This window comes from Aulostomus chinensis, chromosome 15 (assembly GCF_037954235.1).
Source record: "Aulostomus chinensis isolate RoL2024-O1b breed Wild chromosome 15, RoL_Achi_v1.0, whole genome shotgun sequence".
Classification (NCBI taxonomy): domain Eukaryota; kingdom Metazoa; phylum Chordata; class Actinopteri; order Syngnathiformes; family Aulostomidae; genus Aulostomus; species Aulostomus chinensis.
In genome coordinates this window covers 13,781,552-13,806,928 of record NC_141334.1, presented here as the reverse complement: position 1 = coordinate 13,806,928, position 25,377 = coordinate 13,781,552, and the positions used below count along the sequence as shown (strand labels likewise).

At 42.5% G+C, this 25,377-nt stretch overlaps 2 protein-coding genes across 3 annotated transcripts; one reads left to right on the top strand and one right to left on the bottom strand.

The window, feature by feature from the left end:
• Positions 1-69: 69 nt before the first annotated feature.
• stk36 (serine/threonine kinase 36 (fused homolog, Drosophila)) lies at positions 70-7,428 on the bottom strand. 2 transcript variants are annotated; one of them, XM_086226009.1, is made up of 19 exons: positions 6,986-7,428; positions 6,318-6,458; positions 6,122-6,199; positions 5,906-6,036; positions 5,577-5,826; positions 5,317-5,410; positions 5,041-5,228; positions 4,796-4,956; positions 3,977-4,082; positions 3,719-3,850; positions 3,477-3,653; positions 3,299-3,390; positions 3,140-3,203; positions 2,928-3,038; positions 2,760-2,834; positions 2,568-2,685; positions 2,035-2,161; positions 1,761-1,917; positions 70-1,542 (listed from the first exon to the last, which is right to left on the bottom strand). In XM_086226009.1, exons 1-19 carry the CDS (start codon positions 7,067-7,069, stop codon positions 652-654), a joined length of 3,177 nt encoding a protein of 1,058 aa, XP_086082135.1. In that variant the 5' UTR covers positions 7,070-7,428; the 3' UTR covers positions 70-651. The 2 variants fall into 2 exon arrangements, with proteins under 2 accessions (XP_086082135.1, XP_086082134.1); XM_086226008.1 differs by having other exon boundaries at positions 72-1,542; positions 1,761-1,941.
• A 947-nt stretch (positions 7,429-8,375) lies between these two features.
• LOC147248826 (A disintegrin and metalloproteinase with thrombospondin motifs 15-like) lies at positions 8,376-24,820 on the top strand. Its single transcript, XM_086226801.1, has 8 exons — positions 8,376-13,821; positions 17,622-17,754; positions 17,853-18,020; positions 20,260-20,543; positions 20,654-20,831; positions 20,926-21,098; positions 21,810-21,985; positions 22,091-24,820. Exons 1-8 carry the CDS (start codon positions 12,886-12,888, stop codon positions 22,881-22,883), a joined length of 2,841 nt encoding a protein of 946 aa, XP_086082927.1. The 5' UTR covers positions 8,376-12,885; the 3' UTR covers positions 22,884-24,820.
• The last annotated feature ends 557 nt before the right edge of the window (positions 24,821-25,377 follow it).

Below are 25,377 nucleotides of genomic sequence, written 5' to 3'. Positions count from 1 at the left end.
ACCTTTATTTAACCTCAGATTATTACAGCTTTTTTATTTTATTTTATTTTTTTTACATTAAACATCTTTTGTAATTAAAGCCACCGAACAGCTCCAACAATGCCGGAAGAATCTATTTTTATTCGTACCATCGCATACAGTCAAACACAAACACACTTGATGGGAAAGAAACGCAGGACACAGGACCAAGTGCGATTAACGTGCACATTTGAACCCGCTGCGTCCTGCGGTCCGTGAGCATGTGTCAGCTTCTCCACACACGTAAGGACAGTGACCAACTTCAAATGATCGGTGAATTCCAACAACATGCACAGAGGGAGAGTGTCGTACTGCTATTTTTGCTTCTTCTCTTTGTGTGAGAATAAACACTTCCGGTTAATAAAACTTTTTCGGGGCGTCGCTGGTTATAATTTGTAATGTGTTGGTTTATTCTGACACCAAGTTGAAGAAGCAAAAGTACCGGTGACAACCTGGAGTCAATGACGGCGTTAACGTATCCAAGTGACCCATGAAAAATGACTTAGAAACATCAGATTCAAGAATATGAGCCACTAATAAAGGCACAATAGGATATCATCTGGTTTTATTCAGAAACATGGCTACCCCGTAAACATAAATAGCAGTATTTTTGTAATATAAATGTAAAATTTATCATCTCATTACTTCACTATTGGGACCTACATGGCGGCGGTACAAGGACATGGTTGCTATGGCAGCTTGTCTCACTGCATGATGAGAATCTTTGCATGCGGCTTTTAGCAGTAAGTTGGTCACATCCTTCTCCAACACTATGGGGACAGCACCATCAACATTAACAAGGTTTCCCAGGGCTGCACAAGAATGATGGCGGGTGAGGTTATCAGGGTCACAGATCAAGGATACCAACATGACCGTCGTCCTCCTGGCTTCCTCTATCCACCCCCTCCCCTCCCCATCGGCCCATTTTTGATCTTCTATCCTAGTCATGCTTCTCCCTTCCTCACTGGCTGTGGAGCTGCTGCCCCACCCTGCCCTCACCACCATAAATCCCAACCAGTTCCCAACTGCCCTGCACGCAATCCTTCGGACACGCATGCAGGAATCATGAAGACAGTCTATCAGGATTTTGAAGGTGTTAGGTTGAAGATTAGGCACTACAGGAGACTTGAATGGATCCAAATTTCCCAAAAGTCTGCATGCGGCAGCCCTGATCAGGTCATAGGAGTGAGCCAGCGTCTGGTGCAGCACTGAGGTTTCCAGGTGAAGATGAAGGCGCGAAGGCTGAGGGGAATAACGAATGACTAGAGATAACAGGGTTAGGAGCTCGGCGGCAGAGTCCCACAGCACATTCAGCTGCAGCAAATGAGAGAGCAGAGAACTGGCAGTTCTAACAAGTGGAGTCTGATGACTGGACGGAGAAGTCTGGCCACCCCGGGGTGCTGAGAAAAAGCCATGAGCAGCTTTATTGAAGCGGGAAAGAGAGCGGCCAGGGTCACACAGGAGCAGACGGTTCAGGAGGGAGAGTGGCAGCTCTAGCTGAGGTGGAGGAAGAGTTTGAATTACCTGCCAAAGAATAAAAAAAACAAAACAAAACATAATAACCCAGACAAGTCATCACACATCAAACAGCACACTACAAACAACGGATGTTCCTCAAAAAAGCAGCGAAACGTTAAGATGTACAGTAATGTGCCTCATGTGAGCCTTTGGAAAGAGTTATCCTTTGTTGCATCATCAAATTATGTTCGCTGCAACAGTCAGGTGTAAATAGGAGCCCCAACCTGCAGCAGCCCGCTAACAACACCACAGCTGTCGTACAGATGCAGTATCCTGGACATGGCGCGTGAAGGCAGGTCCAGAGCAAAAGGAAAGCACAGCAAGTGGCAGCTCAACACAGAAAAACTGTCGTAAGTCAAATCCACATCAAGTCTCCTGGGGCTGCGATGAGAAAGCACATGCAGGCTGTGGGATAGAAACTGTGTTATTGTTCACGCCCGGCACAGTGACACTGACAAGAAAATACTTCAGCTAAATAGGATAATATAATCCACCAACCAGTCAGTACCCAGCAGTCCTCCAAGAACGTGTACAAATTTTGATTCACTCTCAGAAAACAGAGGTACACATGAGTATGGATCCTTAGTGAGGGCAACCAGGTAGGCGGACAGAAAGGAGTACAGCCCTGTTAGAAATAGAACAAGACAAAGTTTACTTTTTAAAACCTCAATGGGCAAAAAAACAAAACAAAACAAAAACCACATCGATGACCATGTGTTCTGTACTTCAACAACAGCAATGTAAAATAAATACTTTCATTTAAATCCAATAATACCACTCGATTACTGAGTGCGCTGAGGGATCGCACTGTCCATTTGTGATGCAACACAATGATTGTAAAGAGAAAAAAATGAACGCAGACGGTGAGGATTGTTGATAGTAAAGGACAAATAAAGTTGTAATGCTTTGTTCTTCGTGATATTTAATAAAATACTAAAACAATGATAAGCAATTATGTATATTGAGTGAAATGACACATATTTCACGGATTTTTTCCCCAGCTATATTTAATTTTGTTTCATAGGGTTTACCATTTGCTGAACAGAAGCTTGTGTCAGGGGTCTCCCTTGTTAATGAGGCTCCGATTCTCTTCCAAACATCCAGAAACACAACCTGATCTAGAAAGGTTCCTCCAGGCCAAATTTCACGCTGTTAAAATGAAAACAAGGCATCAGAGCTCTGGCTCAGAATGATATTCAAGCTAAAATATGGTTTTATCTGACCCGACAGAGTGTGTGCAGAAGTAGAGACAAGAGGCCGTCACAGAGTCCCCAGCCGGAGGGTAGGGGAAGTTGGGGCTGGTGAGATAGAGGAGAGCGGCTCAGACGGACCAACAGATGGAACATGAAATACAAGAAATTGGGTCAAATGACTTCTCACTCTCTCATTACCTCATATGGGTCCAAAACACAGTTTTTCAGTGAGGAGGTTAGATTTTCCTCATTAACTTGAACATAAACTTCATGCTGTTTAAATAAAGATAAAATGGAGGCAGCAAGAGGCTAAAAAAAAAAACAAAAAAACAAAAAACAGAATCAACAATGTCAAAATGTCGAGTATGAAAAAATACAGTGAATATTAATCAAATGAAGTGACTACTTACTGCCAAAGGACTGACGTCGGTTTGATTAAGGATTGTGATGAAGGGCTTGCTGAGGTCCTCCAGTCTACAGGAAGGACAGCTGATGAGCTTCAGTCAGCATTCACCTTCACAATATTCAACAAAACCATCTAAATCTGTGAGGAGAAGGAATCCTCAAACCTTTGTTCTTCTTCCACCCACTCATGACGCCTCTCCCAGTAGGTCAGGAGCACGACCATTAATTCTCCGAGTGCTTTTACACTGCGTGGATGCTGAGCAGGAAAAACGGTACAGTCAACAGTAAGGCATGCTCTCTGACGCCTCACTGACAAAGAGCATTACTCATTTGATTTCCAACCTGGAAGAAATGTGAGTTTTCTACAGAATAATGGACCAGATCGAAGAGGAAGTGAGGGAGACCGATTTCACTACCAATGTGGTTCAATGTTTCGAGGTCTGAGGTCAGAATCAGGTTCTGCAGGGCCTTCAACGGTTGGTAAATGCGCCACTCCTCTTGCACAACACCACCTGTTAGCTGATCAAACAAAGGAAGCTTAACACCATAAGTGTTGAAAGGAAATGTTAATCGCACCCAATTACCTGCTGTTTAAGCACCAGAATATTGGACTTAAGTTTAGGAATAATAGCACCGTAGTTTAAGAGTTCTCTCGGTTGACTGCTGGGATCAGAATCTCGAGCTAGTTTCTCCCAGAAGACCTCACTGTCGGCATCCTGTAAGAAAAAGAAATGACGGAAAGGCAAGCACTTACTTAAAGACAGCTAACAGTTATTAAGTAAAAGGGCAGTTATGTCCCTTGAAGAACTTTTCTGTGGAACAACTTGAGATTTCATACTCACCTGCATGTGTAGTGCGACTTGACCGACTTTATGGCGTGTCTGCTTTAGTCGTGGCCCGACCTCAACAGAGGGGAACTCCTTTTCATAGTCTCTGCTGATATGACCCCTGCAGAGAAAAAAATGTTCACAGCTACAGACACACACCCATATTGAGGAAACTTTAGACGCTGTCATTTTCTTTTTGTAAGACCAAAGCCATGTACAGGGAAATGTGCCTACATCCCTGGATACCCTTCTCTCCTCTGTGCTGCAGTCGTGAGCTGAGACCCACAGAGACCTGCTGACTGCTAGTTAGCTTAGCACACTGCATGGTAGTGGATGGGAAGTAGCATACCTCAATCAAAAGCCATCAAATACACTTTTCTCTATAATCTTCTCCGCCTGCATTAAGATGACAAAAGCTGTGCACATTAACTATGAAATAACAATTTTAAATTACGCACTGTAATTCTACAATTAGACAAGTAGCAAGAACAATTTTCCTGACAGTGATTTGACGCAGCAGCTTAAAAGCCCCACAGAAACTTCAGTCAACCAAGGAAAAACGTGTTGACAACAAGAAGCACTGTTGTTACTAATCATGCCCACTTTGAAGGAGAGGATGAGGAGGCCTACTGCTGGACAAACCAAGATCCTGAACCTGATCTACTGGATGACTTTTCATGGAGGTATGCCAACTAGTGGTCAGCTGGTCTCTGTGGGTCTCTAATGCACTACAGAGAAGAGAAGGGTATCCATCCCTTTGTCTGACTCTCTCGGGAGGATAGACTATAAGCATAATTCCCAAAAACTTGACATGTTCCTTGTAGTTCCATTTACCTCTGTTTTGAAGTCACGCTGGCTTGATTCTTCTGATTGGTAGTTGTCGCATCTGAGAGACCTGAGGTGACAGAGACATCACTGGAGGGGGGCGCAGATCTAGAAGGAGCTGCTGCAGTTGCAGAATTCACTCTTTCATGTCCTTGCTCGTCCCTCTTTTTCTGTAGTGGTAGCAAAATAGTTTAAAGCTCCTTTGTGAAGTTCAAAGTGATTGACTTGGCATGAAATATCAATGAGTGACTCACTTTAGTTGTGTTGCTGCCTACTGGTCTCCCTCCTTTACCATGGTCCCTCTTTTCTCTCATCTTTTGTAATAACCTGCTCTGCCCAGACGCCAATACCGTCTTCGCCGCTGCTTGTTGAAGTTTCAGTGCCAGCATGTCTGGAGTGGGTGTGACCGTCAGAGGCCTGCAAACATTTGTATCTGACAGGACTGTCAGCGGGGCATAATGTGAGTGAAACAGTTCAAATCAGATACATTTTGAAAAATGTTTAACTGAAATACATTTCTATGTGATCACCTAAAACTCCATCAGCAACAAATGGATGTTGCAGGAGGTCTGGCCACGACAAACGCTTTTCAGGGTCTTTGGTTAACAAACCTTTCAGGAAAGTCTGAAGGAAATATCAGATACATAATATGAGCAGGACTCTTTTTTTATTTGTCATAAATGTTTTGTATTTAGGTTTGGACCAAAAGAAAGCACATTTCATGTTGTTTTTTTTTAGTGCAGGTGTTGCATCAAGCTGCAGGAGACATGACAATGAAACTGCTGAGTACCGTGCAGTTGTAGCTCATCGTGTCAGGCCATTTGACCGGATCTTTCACAATGAGCTGGACAAGGTGAAAGATGGAATTCGTATAGAACGGAGGCGCCCCCGTGTGGAGCTCATACAGGATGCAGCCAAGAGCCCACAGATCAGCAGTATGATCGTAAGGCTTCTCCTCCACCAGCTCAGGGGACATGTACAGTGGTGTTCCCTTGATCGAAGTCAGCACAAGTGTGGAGATGCTCATTGCTCTGGCGAACCTAATAAAGAATCACATTATTCATTTGTACATATGATTCACGCAGCAATATTTTCCTTTCAATGTCAAAATCCGCCTACCCAAAATCACACAGTTTCACCATGCCATTTTTGTCCAAAAGTATATTTTGTGGTTTCATGTCTCGGTGAAGAATTCGATGGGAATGCAAATAATAAAGTGCTGAGACAAGCTGGCAAGCAATCTCCTGGACCTTGGAGGATAGAAAGAGAGCAAATATTGATCATGTGAGGTCATGGAAAGGCTGGAAAGCATGTCAGTGTGCTGTAAAGGCGTACTTGGCTTTCCGGTAAGCACCCATCATTCTCAAGGATCTGGAACAGTTGACCCTCTGCATACTCGGTCACAACAACAACCTATTGGAATATGCGACCACAGTTAAGAGGTATAATCATGTGATAAAGTGATGCTGTGGATGATTAAAGAATTTAAGTGACAACAAGAGGCATTTATAGATTTTAAACTAAAACTTACCTCTGTGTCAGTTTCAAAACTATCAAAAAGTTTGACGATATTTGGATGTTCAAGATCCCCCATAATGTCAATTTCTCTCTTCAGACTTTGAAGCTCCTTGTCGGATCGACCCATCTTTGGCATGAACTTAAGAGCTACAACCTGATGGACACAAAGCAGCAGAAACCAACATGGAAAAGCAACATAAAAAAGACATGTTGGAGGGTATAACAACCACAGTGTTGAGGTATCTGTATTTCTTTTGAGTATTTGCATTTAAGGACTTCATGTTTTTAACTCACTACATGTCAAACCTCTGTTACATTTATCTGACCTATCAGTTACTTTGAAGACAAAGATTTTTGCAAAGAAAACATTGAAAAACCTGAAGACAACAATGTGAGTCCTGATAAGTTCAAGAAGATACAACATGACTTTAGAGCCAATGGTTCTTTTATTGAATGCTCCCCTGCCCTGGAGTAGACTCGAATCATGGCAACTATGTACTTTTACTCATGATACTTCCGTAAACTTACTATAAAATATCGCTGTACTTTAAAAATTTCAGGGAATATTTTCGCTTTCCACAGAGTACCATTATGTCTAGGCACCTCTCTTTCCACTTAGAGGAATCATTCACTTCTTCCATCCTGTACATAACAACGTATATTTTAACTAAATCTACTTACTTGGCCGGTGAGTCTTTTCCTTCCCTTGTAAACTCGACCAAAGGAACCCTCTCCAACCAGCTCCAGAACATGGTACGAATTCATATTAACGACGAAGGAACAAGAATTAGAACTTCTACAAGCTTCAGAGGGTTACCTTTGCTAAGTTCGATTTCTTCTTTGGTTTATCACTCGTAAATTTGCACTTGGACGGTTCTCATTTGTAACCGACACGATAATGTAGAATGGGAAAGGTGCAGTTCGGTCCTGCTGCCGTCTTATAAAAGTAAGAAAACTCACAGCAGGGTTTAACTTTCCTCTTCAAGATGAGCAATATTTAAACAAATGGCAATTTTATGTCATTTTTGTGGCAATACATGGCTATCTAATTTTTTTTATATATATTGCTACAGTTGTTGTACAACCTGGCTTCTCTGTGGACAGCACGGACGCAGGGGTCCTTAGCTTCGCAACCGCTATTGCGTTCATGGCAACAGGCTCAAACTGTCAACTTCACAATTTACTACACTGGCCACGTTTTGTGGCAGTTACGAAAGTACTGTTCTATTTTGGAAAGTCTGTGTCACTTGCAACGTGATCATAATTGGCATCTTTGTTTTGTACATTTTCATTGAACGTGTTTGTGTGTATGTGTGTGAGAGACAATGACGATGGTCATGTGTTACGCAAGCAAATACATACACAGGTATCCAGGTGGTTTTTTTTAATATGCAAACAAAACAAGTTTGATAGTAAGAGACTTCGAGATTGCTATCACAGGATTGATATATAAGCAAATTCCACTCGGCAATAATTTCTATGAAGCTAGTAAAATTAATTTGACTTTCCACGTGTTTTTTTGTTGTTGTTGTTTATTTGTAACAAAGATTTTTGGTTGCCAGTTAAAAAGGATCATTTCCCCATTGATTGTGGTATTTTTGTGTCTTTATTATGCAATCAAATAAAACAGATTTGTAAGCAAAACTTTCCATGCTGCAATTTTTTTTTAATGCAAATCAAATGAATTTGCCATAATCCTTAAGGTTTGTTTACATCAAATGGTTTAATTTGTGGGTCAGTCTTTGAATAGGAACTGAAAAATTTTGGCAGCAAATGTAAAATCAAACATTTCATTTTTATCTTGTTCAAATGAATGTCGTAGGCGGGACCTAAACTGAGGTGATGTAAGACACGTCTCCATTGGCCAGTTGCAACCAGGAGTGACAGCAACAACTAACAGGGGTATGGAGAACCCAAACTGTCAGGATGACACGTCTCCGTGGGACAGTTGTTATCGGTGTGACAGCTTGACTCACCAGTCATCCCACTCATCACAGTAAGTCATCTCAGTCAGTCATGGAAGTGATGTGACTGGACTTCCGTGTGACACAGGATTAGGAAACTACTTAAAAGGCTTTTTCTACCTTTTGTCAAAACCTCCACCCTAACTTTAGAAAGACCCCCATTTTGTACATGTCCATGCAAAAAGATAGCGAGGATAACACAGCAAATCTCAGAGACAGTGATGGAAGAGCAAATGAGGACATTCAGAAAGAAAACCAGATCCTCTACAAAACTGTTATGGGTCTTGAGAGACAAATTTGGACCACTAAAGAAAAGGCAACAAATAAAGTAAACAATGACCTTAAGATAGAAAATAGTGAGCTCCAGAAAACTGTTGCTGACCTTCAGAAAAAAGTCACAGATCTCAACCATACTTTGAAGGATGTTGAGGGAAAAGTTTGGCGCTCAAAGCACCTGAGAAAAAAGCATCTCCTATTAGAGAAAAATGAACGTATCCATGAGATTAAGAACCTTAAAAGACAAAATGCACATATATTGAATACATTGAATGACATGCTGAAGGAGAGAAATGGCTTGATTCAAGAATTTGATGAAAAGAACAGGAAATACCATAGAGAAAAAGGGGCAATGCTGGAGCACAATGACAATCTACATAAAGTAATAACAGAGTTAAGGGAAAAACTGGAGGAGTTCCAATACTTTCACAACAGTGAAAATTCAGTGAAAACAAGGGAATTAGCTGAGCAAAATAGGTACATGGAAGAAGAGCTTTGGCAAATCAAGGTAAAATTTACTGGTAACGTACAGGCCATGAGCCAAAAAAATGAGGCATTCCAACAGGAAGTGGACAATATCAAAAATGCACAGGAAGAATTGCGTGTCATGTATCAGGGCCAGGCTGACACCAATAATGTGAACAGTAGTCAAGGGGCCGAGAATCTCCCCACTGTCACTGAAGATGAGAATGATGGCTAATAGCAGGCAGCAGATCGTCCAGGAACTCACCAACAACTGTGATAAAACAATAGTATTGACCGGCTATCATCAAATAGCACAGAGTTCAGCTTTATACAGCAGCACCTGAGAGCTCTTTTTCATATTTGACAATAAAAGTCCAAATTAGAGGTCAAGTGATGGAGGTTTTCAATCGTTGATGTCAATATTTAGAGAGCAGACCAGCCGATGATGCTTATACCGCCGCTCATTGTCTTTACTTATTAAAGGTGGTGGGAAGATGGCACCTATCCCAGCTGGATACACGCTGGGCAGGTCACCAGTCCATCACAGGACTCACATGAAAACACAGAGGACCATTCAGACTCACATTCACACCTGAGGAACTTTGGGTCTCCACTTGTTTTTGGTGTGTGGGAGGAAGGAGGAGGAGAGAGCCCACGCATGCACGGGGAGAACACGCAAACTCTCCTGTTTTGGGGGGTATTTTAAAAAAGAATTACGCTAAAATAATATATATAAAATAATTTCTTGGTAGTGTTCTTTGCAGCCACAAAACATAGATGCTCCTGGCCTGTGCGTAATAACATTTTTAAAAATTTTGTGTTCTGTGTCAGTAGCTCGCTAACTTAATGTGGTGCTGTGACACAGAAGGGGGCAGGGGCAAGGTTGAAAAATTAACATTCATCATATGCATTAAAAATATTCTCTATTTCTAGTTTTCTAGTGTGTGTATGAGGGCTGTTGTGGTTGTTTCTGTCAGTCAATCATCTGCATTTATCTACCCTTTATTTAACATGTGCTGATCAACATGACCCATAATAAATGTATTACATTATCAGTCAAAATCATTCCCTCTGGAAAAATTGTCCAATACACAAAGGATTATTACTCCCCCTTATTGATTGAGAGCAGCATCTTTGTTTTTTGTTCTCAAAGAACAATATTGGCCAAGTAAACTTTATTTCTATGGCACATTTAAAACATCATTGGCTGACCAAAGACACAACACACAGAAACACACTCACACACAAATCATCCATCCATCCATCCATCGTCTTCCGCTTATACCTTTTCAGGGTCGCAGGGGGGTGGAGCCTATCCTAGCAGCCTTCAGGCATGAGGCGGGGTTCACCCTGGACAGGTCACCAGTCCATCACAGGGCCAACACATAGAGACAGACAACCATTCACCCTCACAGTCACACCTACGGTCAATTTAGAGTATCAATCAGCCTCGTCCCCTCTTGATGTCTTTGGACTGTGGGAGGAAGCTGGAGTACCAGAGAGAACCCACACAGGAACAGGGAGAACATGGAGACTCCACACAGAAAGATCCTGTGATGGAGCTGGGACTTGAACCCAGAACCTTCTTGCTGTGAGGCAACAGTGCTGACCACTGCACCACCGTGCCGCCTCACACACAAATCATACAAAAAAAAAATCTAGTAATTGTTAAATGTTTAGGGCTATACTGGTCTCCATCTTGTTGAAGTACTACATTTTATTGTATATTCTTGTATATTTCTAATGGTTGCAGCATTTTAACTCAATACTCTGAAATTTATGTTCAGTTTTGAAGCCTAACCAGGAACCAGGGTTGCAAAGTAGCCATGGCAGGGAAACCCACATGCATGGGATCTACTTCTATATGTTTTTTTTTTTAATAAAGCAGTATTGCATGCCTTTGGTCCTTTCAAACAAACAGGTAAATAAGGGTTAAAAAAAAACACTTCAAAAGATAAAGGTAAAAGGAATTTAAAAAAAAAAAGTTAATTATAAGAAATGATTTAAGCTAAAGATGTGAGTCTGAAGCTGGGTTGTAAAGGACCCAGTGTAAGGGGCAGATCTCAAGTTTGTTCCACAGATTAGGACCTGCTACCGCAACGCACTAATCATCACCCCTAAGTTTCTCCGGTCACTCCCCGAGGAAAGGAGAAACTGCGGAGTAGAGGGTGTTAAAAGGTCTGACAGGTCAGGATGCGCCAAACCATTGAGTGCTTTCATGGAGACCACGCATTTCAAACGTGAGAGACTAAAATTAGAGCAGGTTTTTTTTTTTTCTTAAGCAAAAGATCAACATTTAGAATGTTCTAAGTCTATTTGTCACAAACAGATGTTTGAAGGGTGGAGTAAGCGGGTGCATAGAGACCTACAGGCCAGGAGGGAGAGCTCTTGCAGTATTTTCAGAGAGGGACTGAGGCACCCAACCTTATTTTGACACCCAAATATGTTTTCACTCAAACAGAGAAAACTATTTGAGAACAAAATGCACAATACGCACTCTGCAGTCTACGTATTATATTTTTTTTCCTCGGGGAACATAACTTCCAGCAGATCCACAGCAGCTTATATCATCTAACTGTAGAAGAGAATGGAAAAATGGACAAGAAGGGGAGCGCTAACATCGTTCCATAGCAGCCACACTGACAAGGCTGCCTGCGCTCTCAGGTGTCTGGAAAAGTTATCATCAGCCCATGCAGATCATCTCAAAACTCTCATTAATCGGCCCCAAAAAGTCAGCCATCCGTTGAAAAGAGAGCATCAACGCACTGAACCTCCCCTGAATAAACAAAAGTAAACATAAAGGTAAAACTTGTCAGTTATATAGTTTGAGGGTATGCTTGTATAAAAGTAGCTTTCAGTTCAGTTGTGATCTAGACAGCCAAAATGCCATCTGAGATGACGAGGAACATAAAAACCTGTGTTTATATTTAAAAACGACACTTTTTCAAACATGATGCATGATCAGTCTAGGAAAATGTGAAGTAGAATATAGTTGACAGTAAGAGCCTACTTAAAACAAACAAAGAAGCCTTCTTACTACACTGGTGCATGCTTGCCAAATGAGTAAAAGTACATTGTTCCACCTCCACTTTGCACTTGTGACGCAGCTTTACTGGTTACTCTGTAATGTGATGTGATGGCATTCAACTGGATCTGAAGAATCTCAGTTCTATAATTCCACTAGATGTCGTAGGAGCTTTACCAGAGAGGACCAGAGAGGAATAAGAAGGAGAAAACTTCCGAATGAAAAACTAATAACCCTGTGCTTCTTTTTAAATGAAAGCAGCCTTCATTTTTTTTTTTTTTTTTTGCAATATAATAGGAATGGAATGAATTTATGCCGCTGAAAAATTCTGATGTCAGTGAGATGAATGGTGATTTTTATAACAGTGGAACAACAGAATGTGACAATAAAGCGAGATGACTCATGGAGATTAAGTGGAGAGGAGCATGTCGCAGCCCTGGATGTGAAGACTCTAATAACTCATCTCTGTGTGTTGGGACACGATCAGAGGCCGAGTTTAGAATGGCCATAGGGAAAGACGTGTGTTGAGACGCGCATCCGAGCGTCTCCAAAGACTGCCCCCTCCAAAAAGTGAGATAGAGTTTCCATATTTTTACACATGACGAAACGCATAAAGTCCACAGAAGACAGCAGTCGCCTCAGCACACGCAGGTGGAGCGTGCATGGGAATGGGTCATGACCAGGAGGAGTTTACTCTGAGTGGACTTGCACGACCTGCATTGTGATAGAGTCCTGCACATCGGATTATGCGCTTCATGCTGATCTGTGGCTCTCATCGCTCCTATTGACCTCACAGCCTGAATATTTTTCTCTCTTGGTCATTGCATTCTTTACTGAATGCAAATATCGTCATGTTTATCAGAAGAACTTTTCTCCTCTGCTTTGTGGTGTCACTGTCAAAACTTGGTCGTTGCATGGAGAGTGAACTTTGCTTCCCGATTAGACTGGATAACCACCGGCATGACCTCGTGAATTCAGACAACGACGTGGATATTCTTACTGAGAAATGTGTCATAAAAATTCAAGCTTTCCACCAGGAGTTAGTGATCGATTTACAGCCAGACTCTACCTTCATAGCCCCCTCCACCTCTAACCAAGACGCACTCTGGCACTCGAACGCCGATGTCACCACTGACTTGAGCCGGTGTTTTTACTCCGGATATGTGAATGGTGACAGCTACTCTTACGCCGCATTGAGCCTCTGTAAAGGTTTACAAGGTGCATTTGGCTACCAAGGCTGGGAATATTTTATCAGCCCGGTGCAAAATGACACCAGCAGCGCAGAGAGCGCGCACGTCATCCGGCGCAGATCCAGCAATCACCTGAAGCTCAATTCAACCTCGAGGTGCGCGGTGGACAGCGACATGAGTCTCCAGGTTGCGCAATCACTGGAGAAATACCAGCGAATGAAAGATTACAGCGAAGTGACCGAAACGATGCTCAAGAGGATGGGGAGAGCCAAACGCTTCGCTTCAGTCCCCAGATTCGTGGAGACGCTCGTCGTGGCGGATGAATCCATGGCACAGTTCCACGGCGATGACCTGAAACACTACGTCTTGACACTGATGTCAGTGGCAGCGAGGCTCTACAGACACCCCAGTATTCTCAACTCCATCAGCATCGTGGTTGTGAAGATCATTATTATATCCGAGGCGGATAAAGGACCCAAGGTGTCTGGAAACGCAGCCATGACTCTTCGGAACTTTTGCACTTGGCAAAAAAAGATGAACAAAAACAACGATAAGCATGCAGAGTACTGGGACACAGCAATCCTGTTCACGAGACAGGTAAGAAATATTTGACTTCACGTGACAGAATCTGATTAAAATATATGTTTTCATCTTAAGTATCTTTAAAATAGAAATGACTGGCATGATTATGATGATGAATGTTGATTCCTGCTGGTGTTTTAAGTGATAGTGAAGTGCCGTCCTTGTATGAGAGGATTCCCCAGGCTCGACCCCTCCTGCTGTGTCAGCTAATTGGTTTGCACTCAAAACTTTCTCTCCACCTCTGGTGAACTCACGCAGCAGTCACTCAGAGAATATCCAGCCCACCAGTACTATCACAGCCCTGACACTGAGAGCTGGTCACAAAGGAAATGACTTGAGCTCAACAGAGAAACTGCCTTAATTTCTCTTCATGGGCCCTTAGAGGAGAATTTTATAGACTTGGAACCCATATATGATTTCTCCTTGGCAGATGACGCAGGGTCAGAGATGAGGTCATTGCAATGCTCACAGTCACTGGTCAGTTCGTAACACACTGAGCTTTGATGAGTTGCCTGCCATGTGCAACCAGGGCTTTTTGATTTCATTTGACATTGAAAACTAGTTGGCACATAGTGGACAAATCAACTCAGCAGATGCATGACATGTCGTAATGGCTTGTCCTACAGTCAACTGCAGATTCAATTACAGTCTCAAGGGTAATTTAATAATGTGCTAAATTGCCTTTGGCCATGGTGACTAACATGACATGGCACACGAGTGTATTATGCTTCAAACAAACGTCTGTTATACTTGTAACTCTACCAAACAAAACGACCAAATGTCAGTGCCCCAAGGGATGCTCTTGTCGGAAGTGTCTTGTTTCTTTTCCATTCCTCCTCCAGCTGTGAGTTTTTCAGCCCGACCCACCAACTGGCCTGCTCCTTATTAAACAAACCCCCGATGGGAGAGATGGAGGGAGGGGCATGATGTGGGTGGGGGTTTCCTGTCCTGTGCATGTTAGAGATGTCACTACCGCCATCCTTCTGCCCCACCTGCTCCAGAAGGCAGTCTGCATCTCCGCTGGCCATTCTTCACGTCAGCGTAAACTTTACTGTAAAACACCTGTTTAACTGAGCTCTGCTCACAGAGTAAAGTTTCTGTGACCTGTGGCACAGCAGGCAGGCGTCGACTGATTTGAGGTTATGAATTGGCTGATTATGTGACAGGATTGGCTTGAGAAACTGTAGCAAACAAGTAGCTGCATTTCAGTACCAGAAAAAAAAAACCCACTTTTTTTTTTGCAGTGAATCAAATCAAGAAGTTGGTGACTGATGGGAATTTTAGTGTATCTGAATTTATTGGTAAAAAAATTCTAAGCTTCAATAGGTCATTTATTGTTAGCTCTCAAACTAAGCTCATGTTTATGACTCATCATGTCACAAACTCTTGTTTGTACAAAATTTGCTATCAAAAATGGATCAAATGTTATATTGTTCCCCACATTCGTTTAACCCTCACTCTGCAAAAACCTGCTCCTTCTGTTCCTTTGAGTCAGACCCTGAACCATCTCAGTCCACATACCAAAAGGTGTCGAGTATTAGTCAGTCAGAGGCAGAATAGGGTTACAGGTGGGTCCTCATTGGATGCTCTCCCAGTAGGGCTATGTCTGTTTCCTTCTGGGTCAGGAAAACAAGGCCCCTCAAGCCCTAACTTGCTTCAGTGTGGAGGCAAAACATGAGTGCCGTGTATAGCAGAGCTAGCGTAAATATTAGTGCTGCGAGCCATCTTTGGAGGAGGAGGGGGTGCACAGGACTTTAAAAAGTTTGGGAACCTCTGCTTTGGAGCAACATTCAAAATGGTGTATAGCTTGCCAACCTGTAATATAGGTAATCCATGATACTTCAATGGCTTGGATGTGATTTAGCAGGGTATAGTATAGCCTGGCTAACTTAATCAAGATACCCACATGAACACCAACCATGTCTTTTTTGTTATAATCAGTATGAGGCATAATTCTGGTTGACCTGCGCTATTCAGGCCTTTACCACGCATGTGATTCATGACATGGTGGCTCGCAGTCAGTGAGTGGTATTGTTCTGGTTTGCCGTGGCTTTCATTTAACATTTGACTGCATACACACGGCTCTCCATGGCACATGGTTCCCTACCCCTGGTTTAAAGGAACAGTCATTGTCTGCTGTTTACGAGCCAATAGTTTATTTGTGCACATGATGAAGACCAACTGAGTGTAGACCAGGGGCAACTGCAGAGATTTTAGTCAGCATGATTGTTGTGTGAAGTATGCTCCAAGATTACTCAGTTTATTAAACTGTGCATTACATATTGAGTTCACAAAAGATTAGATGTAACTGTAAATCAGACTCATATTTCCCCCGGGTCCACAAGTTGCCTTCACTTACATGATAGATAATGGGTGGAAAAAGAAAAGAGAACACCCAAACATTTCCCTGTCTGTGATTCTGCTCTGTTAGACCTACTTTTCCATTCCTTACAGGTTTGACTGTACCCAGTAAAACTAACGTGGTATTTGTTGATATTGTACTCAAGACACAAAGAAATAGTGGCTAAAATGAAAATATTTATTTGCTGAGATAACTTGCCCATTGTTTTTAAATTGCAGCAACACCCCTCTCCCTAAAAAACATGCAAAACTAGACGACAGATGTGGGAAGTAGGTCATAGCAGAGAACAAACTCATTGACACTACTCCTCCTGACTTTCTTCTACTCTGTTCATCTTTTTTTTCCCCATAAATGGCCCAAATGGTGAGATGTCATCTACACAAATGAGCACATCTGGATTAGATTTGCACTGACCAATGATTGCAGTGATTTGCAATAGCATTAAGGGTCTTCACTTGGCATGTTTTTATATATACTGTCTATATATTTACATTGGGTACAGCGGAGGATTGTTGAAGCTGTGTGGCATCAGCACTTATCTGTAATAGTGGAGGAGCAGCGCTCTTTGTCTGTGTTGGTATGTAGAGACGGTGCTGTTTAGGGAACAGGCAGATGGGCGGTTCTCTGTGGTGGTTGCATCCAAAGTTGTCCTGTGATTAGGAGGTTCAGTCAACTGCTCTGAGATACTCGAAGATTGGGGTTTAAAACTGTTTGGTGAAGAAATAGGTCATTTGGAAACTCAGCTCTGGCATGGAAATGTTATGATTGGGGACAGTTACATTACCTCATTAAATAAGGTGTGCTCTAAACACGGATGCCCACAAAAAACACTTCTAGACTGTGTGGTGGAAAGCCTTACTTAACACTATTAAGATTTTCCCCAATCCCTGGAAAACTAATCTTCTTGTAATGACAGCAGGGCAACCTAAAGGAGCATTCCACTCCACTCCCCAGCAAATTATTTTCCTTTTTTACTCATTCTTTCTAGTGGTAACATTGTACTCACTGAGTTAACTGCAGACGTCTGGGACCAGAAATAAGTCAGACAAGACAAGAAACACAAACAGTTGAATGATCAGACAGGGTTCAAACAAACCAGGTTAGCTGAACACATTTTGGAGAAGAGACTATGGCAAACGGGAATAAATTACTCACACAGTCTCATCACAGTTTATAGACAGACTTCCTGGAGTAATTTTGATTTACTGTATTCACCAAAATGTGCCCGCAAAGTTTCCTTCTGTCCTACGAAGAATCCACAGCCAATTATCATAATTTCAACTGTTAGCACATGGATAACCTGTTTCACTAAATCAGAAGGTTTTTGCATCATTGCTATCTTTCCAACAAATATTTGGTTTGAGCATGTGGAGAAATGGCTGCTATGAAAATGCCATATTCTGCTTGTGTGTCCTTGACCAGCTCAGACATTTGTAATTTTGATGTTGTCCAGGACCTGTGTGGAGCCTCGACATGTGACACTCTCGGTATGGCTGATGTTGGCACCATGTGCGACCCCAAGAGGAGCTGCTCGGTGATTGAAGATGACGGCCTCCCTTCGGCCTTCACCACAGCTCATGAGCTTGGTGAGCTCAGCCAGCACCAGCACTCGTTTGCCTTGTGATGACTCAACAAGCAAAATAATCAGTATTTCTGAAAGACACCTGACGTTCCCTCTCAACAGGGCACGTGTTCAACATGCCGCACGACAACGTGAAGGCCTGTGAGGATGTGTTTGGGAAACTTCAGGACAACCATATGATGTCTCCCACACTCATTCAGATCAACCGCACAAGCCCCTGGTCCCCCTGCAGTGCTGCCATCATCACTGAATTTCTGGACAGTGGGCACGGTGAGTTTGCACGACCTCTTTATTTGACTGCCGTTAGCTTCATGGTGTTTTTGACGAGATTTACAGCCAAAGAGACGACAGGCACAAGCTGTTAAGATCCATCAGGTAGCACACTGCTCATTTTAGTTAAAGGAACATTCACGCTTTTTGAAACTGACTTTTATTTATCATCTACCTCAGAGCAAGACAAGAAGAGAAATGCCCAGCGCTTCTCTTCACATGCACTTAGGAGCTGAGACCCACAGACACCCACTAACTGCTAGTTAGCTTAGCACAATGAATGGCGGTGGACGGGCAGATTAGCAAAACTCATCAAATGCACTTTTATCAAAGATGATTACATATGAACAAACCCTGAACCTTTTCTAGTCCATTCACTGCACTACCATTCATTGTGTTAAGCTAACAAGTGATCATCTAGTCTCTGGGCAAGTGAAATCACTGCATTGAATCAGGAAAAGTGCAAAAACTCAGCGCGTTCCTATAATAAGTAATTGTTGATCGCATTTGGAAACACTCATATAAATAAAATAAAATAAATCATATAAATCACATAAACAAATGATTATTGGTTCAAATTTCTCTTAAGATAGAAACATGACTTTCACACTGATATTAAACAGCAGCAGATTTTTTGACATTTTCCCTCTAATTTTCTTGACACCCTCATGATTTCCAGTGTGGTTGCAATCATTCAAGGGAAATGCAAGTGAGAGCATGATTGAATCTCTGCATTCATCCATGCTTCAAATCTGTCTAAGCCCCTGTGCAGAAGTACCTCGCTCAAAGAAAAGACAAGTAAAAATCAAGAAGACATTCATTTAGTTGGATGCAGACTGTTTGCCAAGCATGCCAGACCACAGGACTTGGCCTCCGAATAATGCTAAACGTTTATTTTAAAACTCCTCCACATCTGTCCTAAATTAGAGGGTTTGTTCTGAGGAGAGTCCTAGTGGTTTGGACAGAAAGGTTCATCAGTATTTCCCATGTAGGTTCACTCCAAATAGACAACCTTTTAGCTTCTTCTCTTTAGTCATAGTCCGAGAACAAAAGGACATAAACTAGTCAGGTGTGAGATACAAAATTACATTTTTGACTTGACAAGGAGGGATTTCTAATGAACAGTGTTGCACTGTAACTTCTCCTGGCAGTCCGTCATAAATCTTGACTTCAAAACGCAGCAAGGAGAGGGGAAAAAACATGTTGCCACATGTTTGAGGCACTTTTTAAGAAGTGCTGCGGCCAAAATTATTAACTTGTTAATTTCTCTACACACAAACACAAAAGCGGCCGTTGTTTTGAGTGATTGCTCTTCGGAGAGAAATTAGGAAAGAAAAGGTTCATCTCAGTCAGTGTGCACTGACATGCTTACACTACATATCAGTTAATCAGTGCATTTCCTCTGGCAAATTTGCGGTGAAACAAGAGGAAATAAATTTGTCACAGCTCATACATTCCTCACTTTATGATTTCTTGTGAATTCACCACAATACAAATGGCAAACTTAATAGCTAAGCACAGTTTTTCTCCAGTAGAAATGTCTTCTTTTAGACCTGTAAATTCCTCATATTGGTGAGAGGCTGTGTGCATCTCAGAGTGATAAAAACCTCCTCCTGGAGCCCTTCTGATCTTTCCTGTTTCCAGGCACCTGCTCGTCAAACTCTTCCTGTTATTTGCCTGTTCTTGGAAAGCTTGCCTTGAATTGTAAATGGAGTCCACTTTGTTTTTCTTTTGCAGTCTTAGCTAGCTGGATGTCATTTTTAGTGGAGCGCTTAAAGCTAAGATTTCAAATCTTGGAGTCTGCAATGTATTCTCTTATAACTTTATCCCTGTAAGTCATGCAACAAGGGTGGGAACCAACATCAGAGGGCAAGCTTGTGGGTTTTCCGGGAGAGTTCACAAATGCAATGGGTGTGGGGGTGGCTGTGCGTTTTGTGCACTCATATTTGTGTGTGTGGTATGTGGCGTGCAGTGCATCAGGCAGCATTTTTTGAAGTCCTAGTTTTCAAAGAGCCCAAATCACAAGGGCAATGGCTGCTTACGCCCCCCCCCCTCCTCACATCTCCACAAATCCACCCACCCTCCATATTGTTCACATTTAAAAAAAAAAAAATCATAAAAGTTTTTCATGTTTTTTTGAAATGTTAGAATCTACATTGTAGGTTGCGTGTAAGTGCTCTCAGCTGGTGAAGAAAGACATGATCTTCAGCGTGTTGCTTATGGAGTCTTCCTCTTCCAGGAGATTGTTTGCTGGACCAGCCCCAGAAGCCATTAGCTCTCCCAGACATACTGCCTGGAGCGTCCTACATCCTGGAACGTCAGTGTGAGCTTGCTTTTGGTGAGGACTCCAAGCCATGTCCCTTCATGCAACCACCATGTGGTCGTCTGTGGTGCACAGGAAAGTCTAACGGCCATCTGGTGTGTATGACTCGCCACTTCCCCTGGGCAGACGGCACCCACTGCGGAGAGGGACTGGTCTGTGACCGAGGGATCTGCTCTGAAAAGCAGGCCTGGAACGTAAAGGTACGACCATTGTGTAGCAAATTAATGTGTCCTTCAAGTAGCTTATGAGTAATTTTGTAAGGTCTTTGTTGTTCTAGCTTGTGCAATAAGCTGCTGATACATATTTCCAGGTGGACGGCCGCTGGGGTAAGTGGGGCCCATTTGGTTCCTGCTCACGCACATGTGGAGGCGGCGTCCAACTGTCTAAAAGGGAGTGCAACAACCCAGTTCCGTCAAATGGTGGTAAATACTGCCAAGGGGTTCGGGTCAAATACCGCTCTTGCAACCTGAACCGCTGCCCCGACACAGGTACAAATTGTTCAAAACAGACAAATATGTCCAATGACATTTTCCCCCTAAAGCATTCCCATATCTCACTTTCTGTACCTTCCCGTCTGTGCAGGTAAGACATTTCGGGAAGAGCAATGTGAGACCAGCGGCCGCAGCTTCAACAGTAACCGTATCGCCCCCTCTGTGGTCTGGGTACCAAAGTACTCTGGAGTTAGTACTGATGACAGGTGCAAACTCATCTGCAGGGCTAACGGCACCGGCTACTTCTATGTCCTGGCACCCAAGGTAAACAACTAAACCTCTAATAGTGAAGATGGATGAACAGAGAGTTGTCTGAATACAATCATGCTGTTATTTCTGAATTCAAGATATGTGAGTCTCCTCTGTAGAGAGTAAAGAATGCCAGAGAGTAGAGAAGAATTTATCTCTCTCAGATAATAAGGGTGTGGGGTGAGCTTGAGCAGTTATGGGAGAGAGTTCACACTTCAATCCATCATACTAACCGAGGAGGAGGAGATACGAGCCCTCTGGGGGCACGAAGCTCTGATTCCTCTGGCAGCTGGATGTTTTAAACAATCAAAAATGATTTGACAGTACATTTTGTGTGCAGTTAAGTTTAAAACTAAAGCAGGTCAGTGGACTATGGTGGTGTTTGGTCCTGTTATTAGTATAGTTTTCTGTGAATATAATTACAGCAACTCAATTCATAGAAATTCAACCTAGTGAGAAAAGCTGCTATATGTTGTGGCTCCTAAGGTGACGTGGCTAAAGAATTATATCAGTTAAATTCTTCATCAAGACTGTCTGGTGCTCACAAGCATGAGAAAGTTTTCTCAATTTTATTCTAATTTTGCTGAAATCACCTGCTTTTCGTCTAATAATCTCCAAGTCCTACAAAGAAATATGTCTGAAGTATCAGACTATCATGGAGTAAAGACTGTTGGTGCTGTATTCTGCAAAAACAGCTAAAGCTTAACATGTGTTTATCTACTCCAGGTTGTGGATGGAACCCCGTGCTCCCCAGACTCTATGGGAGTGTGTGTTCAAGGGAAATGCATTAAAGCTGGCTGTGATGGAAAAATTGGCTCCATCAAGAAGTTTGATAGGTGTGGAATCTGCGGAGGTGATAACAAAGGCTGCAAGAAGGTGTCGGGCCTGTTCACTAAACCCTTGTGAGTACATCCTCGTGGAATAGAATATTGCTTATGTCATTCTTTACATCAACTTGTAAACATCATCAATTCCACTTATTGACGATGACATGTTTTGGCATGCAGGCATGGCTACAACTTTGTGGTGATGTTGCCAGTGGGTGCAGCCAACATAGACATCCGTCAGCGAGGCTACAAGGGAATGCTGAGTGATGACAACTATTTGGCGGTGAAGAACAGCGAGGGTCATTACCTGCTTAATGGAAACTACATCGTGTCAGCTGGGGAGAGGGACATCATTGTAAAAGGCAGCCTGCTGCGTTACAGCGGCACAGCTGGCCTCTCTGAAACCCTGGTAGCTGTGAAACCCTTGGGAGAAGCCCTCACTGTGGAGGTGCTGTGCGCAGGCAAGATGACGCCCCCTCGCATACGCTACTCTTTCTACCTTGCCCGTCAGACCAAGGAGGACAGGACTCTAAAGAAGGAGGGCTTTGTTAATGCTTACAACAGCGTTCTGGCTGAGGATAGCGTCAAGGAGAAGGGAGGAGACACCTTGAAGAAGTCTTACAACAAGGGGGATCCTGCTCTTGGGAAATGGATATCCACAAACTGGGACGTTTGCTCGGTCACCTGCGGTACTGGGATCCAACGGAGGATGGTACAGTGTCTGAGACCTGATGGGAAGCCGGGGATGGACTGTGATCCCTCTCAAAGACCTCCAGCCACCAGAGCTTGTGGAGATCCATGTCCAGAGTGGCAAACTGGGCAGTGGTCTCCTTGCTCCAGAACCTGTGGGAAGGGCTTTAAGAGACGACCTCTGCAATGCAAAGTCCAAGGTGGGCATCTGCTCCCAAGGGACCACTGCACTGGCCTACGCAAGCCACAGGAGCTGGACTTCTGTAACCTAAGGCCTTGCTAGGGACTGAAATTGTAGACTGCGAGTATTTGTCATGTTTGGACGTATCACACACAGCATGTCTGTCAGACTTCTCCTCCCACGCCGAGGGACACTTGCTTGGAAGAACAACAAGAACAATAGATGGAGGGTGAAAGATGTGGGATGAATGCTGGAAGATATTTTTCCCTGCCATCACTCTGACTTCAAACTACATAATCTAAATCTAATTCTGATGGAAAAGCAACATCGTAGAAGGTCAAATAAAATATAGGATTAAATCACTTGAACTGTCAGCTAAGTATTTCTATTTGTAAGCAATCAATCAAATTTACCTCACGAATCTGGAGCCCATTGTATGTCATAATATTTGAACTGCTCCGATGTCAAACTTTTAGTTTTAAGAACAGCAAAGCCTGCCAGTTGTACAAGAAAAAATAAAATGTTCCTTTAATTTTTTTTAAAAAACCCAAAGTTTTCCAGGATTATCGAATCACTTTTGGTACAACTGGAACAAAATGTAATGCTTGTGTACTGCATAACTTCCACACACAAAAGTAATCTTCATATCATTTGTGTACGAACGTATCTTTCCTCTGCATTGTTTAAGCCAACTTTTCCAATCCAAATATATCTTTTTCATCTGTTGAGTTGGATCAAATCAGGGCTGATACAGCATTGGCTCAATTTCAATTGGAACAACCACTGAGTCTTTTACACCTCGATTTTACACGATGCACTTCTCATCATCCCAGTGTCCTCCTGCTAAACTAGGATGAAATCACCTGCGCTGTAAGACGAATTTCATGCAGACCACACTCGGCGACAGTCATGGAAAAGTTGAAAGTAGGATCTAGAGTCACACGGATGGTTTTTATTAGAGATCTAACTAAAGAAAGCAGGGCAGGAAACCCAGACCAGTGGTTTGTTCCCTGTTAGCTGGCGTGGTCAAAGCTCCCAGTGGTTTCGCCAGGCTGCATCCATCATTGCACTGCTTGACTGATGCCCACACACACACACACACACACACACACACACACACACACACACACACACACACACACACACACACACACACACACAAGGCCTGTCACAAGATTAGGTTTTCATAACATGATTATAGTTGTCAAAAAATAAATATATCATATTTAATTAAAAAAAATATGCATTTAAAAATGATATTCTTTTAGTCAGTACCCTCGGTCAAATGTCGGAAAAGAACAATCACACAACTGAACGAGTAGTCTATTTATCGCAAGTGTATTATTACCACAATATTAATGTGTCACTTTTTAAATATCACAATTATGGTCATTAGTGGTATGCCATATCACTTCTAACACACACACACACACACACACACACACACACGCATACACACTCCACAGTCTGTGTTCAACATGTTTGAGTGCTTTGTTAATTCCCTCGTTTGACCACTACACTTGTACTCTGGGTTCACAGTGTTCAGCCAGTCGTGAAGCCTATTATGTCATGCCTGTCTGGCACACTTACCACAGATAATTTATTATCAATGAAATGATAAACAAAAAGGAAAGAGAAACTGGCGATGCTTCTGTTGCGCTTGTTCAGAATATGTGTTTTCCTAGATGTCCTTGTTCATGGCCCCACAGCCTGAGCCAAGCTATTCTTTTACACTTGATGAAATCCTGTAATCCATTATATTCTTGTTTTGTTTCTTAAAGGGGCCACAGTGTCAACTCCAGCATCCTCCTACAGGATGGATTCTTTGTTAGTCAGACTTGTATTTTTATTTTATTTCATCAGCTTTTGCACTTTGTACAGCAAAAGAAACCAATGACTTATATGGGCTGTACTGTATACTATGTATACATTTATTCAGCTCAGTGCAAAAAATTTATGTAAATACTTTTCTAATCTTCTTTTTTTACACAGGCATTTGTAATTGTCTTTGACGTAAGTATATTTATTCCAAAAATAAAGCCTGGAATGAACTTACTTTGCTTCTTTTCTGTTTTGCCACATCAGTATTAACCTTATTTGACTCAGGGGGACAAATGTTTTTCTCAAAATTATAATTCTGAGTGGATTCACGGATCCTGTGTCATTTTCCAAGAAGTCAGTCATTTCTGAACTGCTAGATATGAGGAGAACACAGCTGTACTGAAGCCACTCTAGGCATTTTGAACATGAGTTTTTTTTTAAATGGAGAACTCCAAATTTGGGGGAAATATTTGCCATCCTCCCAAGAACCAGACAAGAAGACAAGACACCCTGAGAGCCAAAGAGATTGGGTGACTGAGTGCTAGGTAGCTTAGCTCAATAAATAGTAGTGGGTGGGAAGTGTTAGCATACCTCTGTTGTAACCAAGATCCTGGACTTTAGCTATTTGAACCAGAATAGACAAAGGAGGAACTTCAGGTTTGGAAGCGCCTGAGTGGACAAGACAGACACATGACATGAGACACTCCTCAGCCATTCTCATTCATTGTGCTGTCTACTGCAAGCTAACATGCAGTCAGCTATGGTTGTCAGCTCC

What these genes read in the sequence shown, in the direction of transcription:
- stk36 (XM_086226008.1), bottom strand. Translation starts at nt 7,069, where the DNA reads ATGAATTCGTACCATGTTCTGGAGCTGGTTGGAGAGGGTTCCTTTGGT. An exon ending in GTGAAACTGTGTGATTTTGG is followed by an intron (nt 5,827 to 5,905) that starts GTAGGCGGATTT and finishes ATTCTTTATTAG; the next exon opens with GTTCGCCAGAGCAATGAGCA. An exon ending in TTGTTAGCGGGCTGCTGCAG is followed by an intron (nt 1,543 to 1,760) that starts GTTGGGGCTCCT and finishes ATTCTTTGGCAG; the next exon opens with GTAATTCAAACTCTTCCTCC.
- LOC147248826 (XM_086226801.1), top strand. Translation starts at nt 12,886, where the DNA reads ATGTTTATCAGAAGAACTTTTCTCCTCTGCTTTGTGGTGTCACTGTCA. An exon ending in CAATCCTGTTCACGAGACAG is followed by an intron (nt 13,822 to 17,621) that starts GTAAGAAATATT and finishes GATGTTGTCCAG; the next exon opens with GACCTGTGTGGAGCCTCGAC. An exon ending in GGCCTGTTCACTAAACCCTT is followed by an intron (nt 21,986 to 22,090) that starts GTGAGTACATCC and finishes TTTGGCATGCAG; the next exon opens with GCATGGCTACAACTTTGTGG.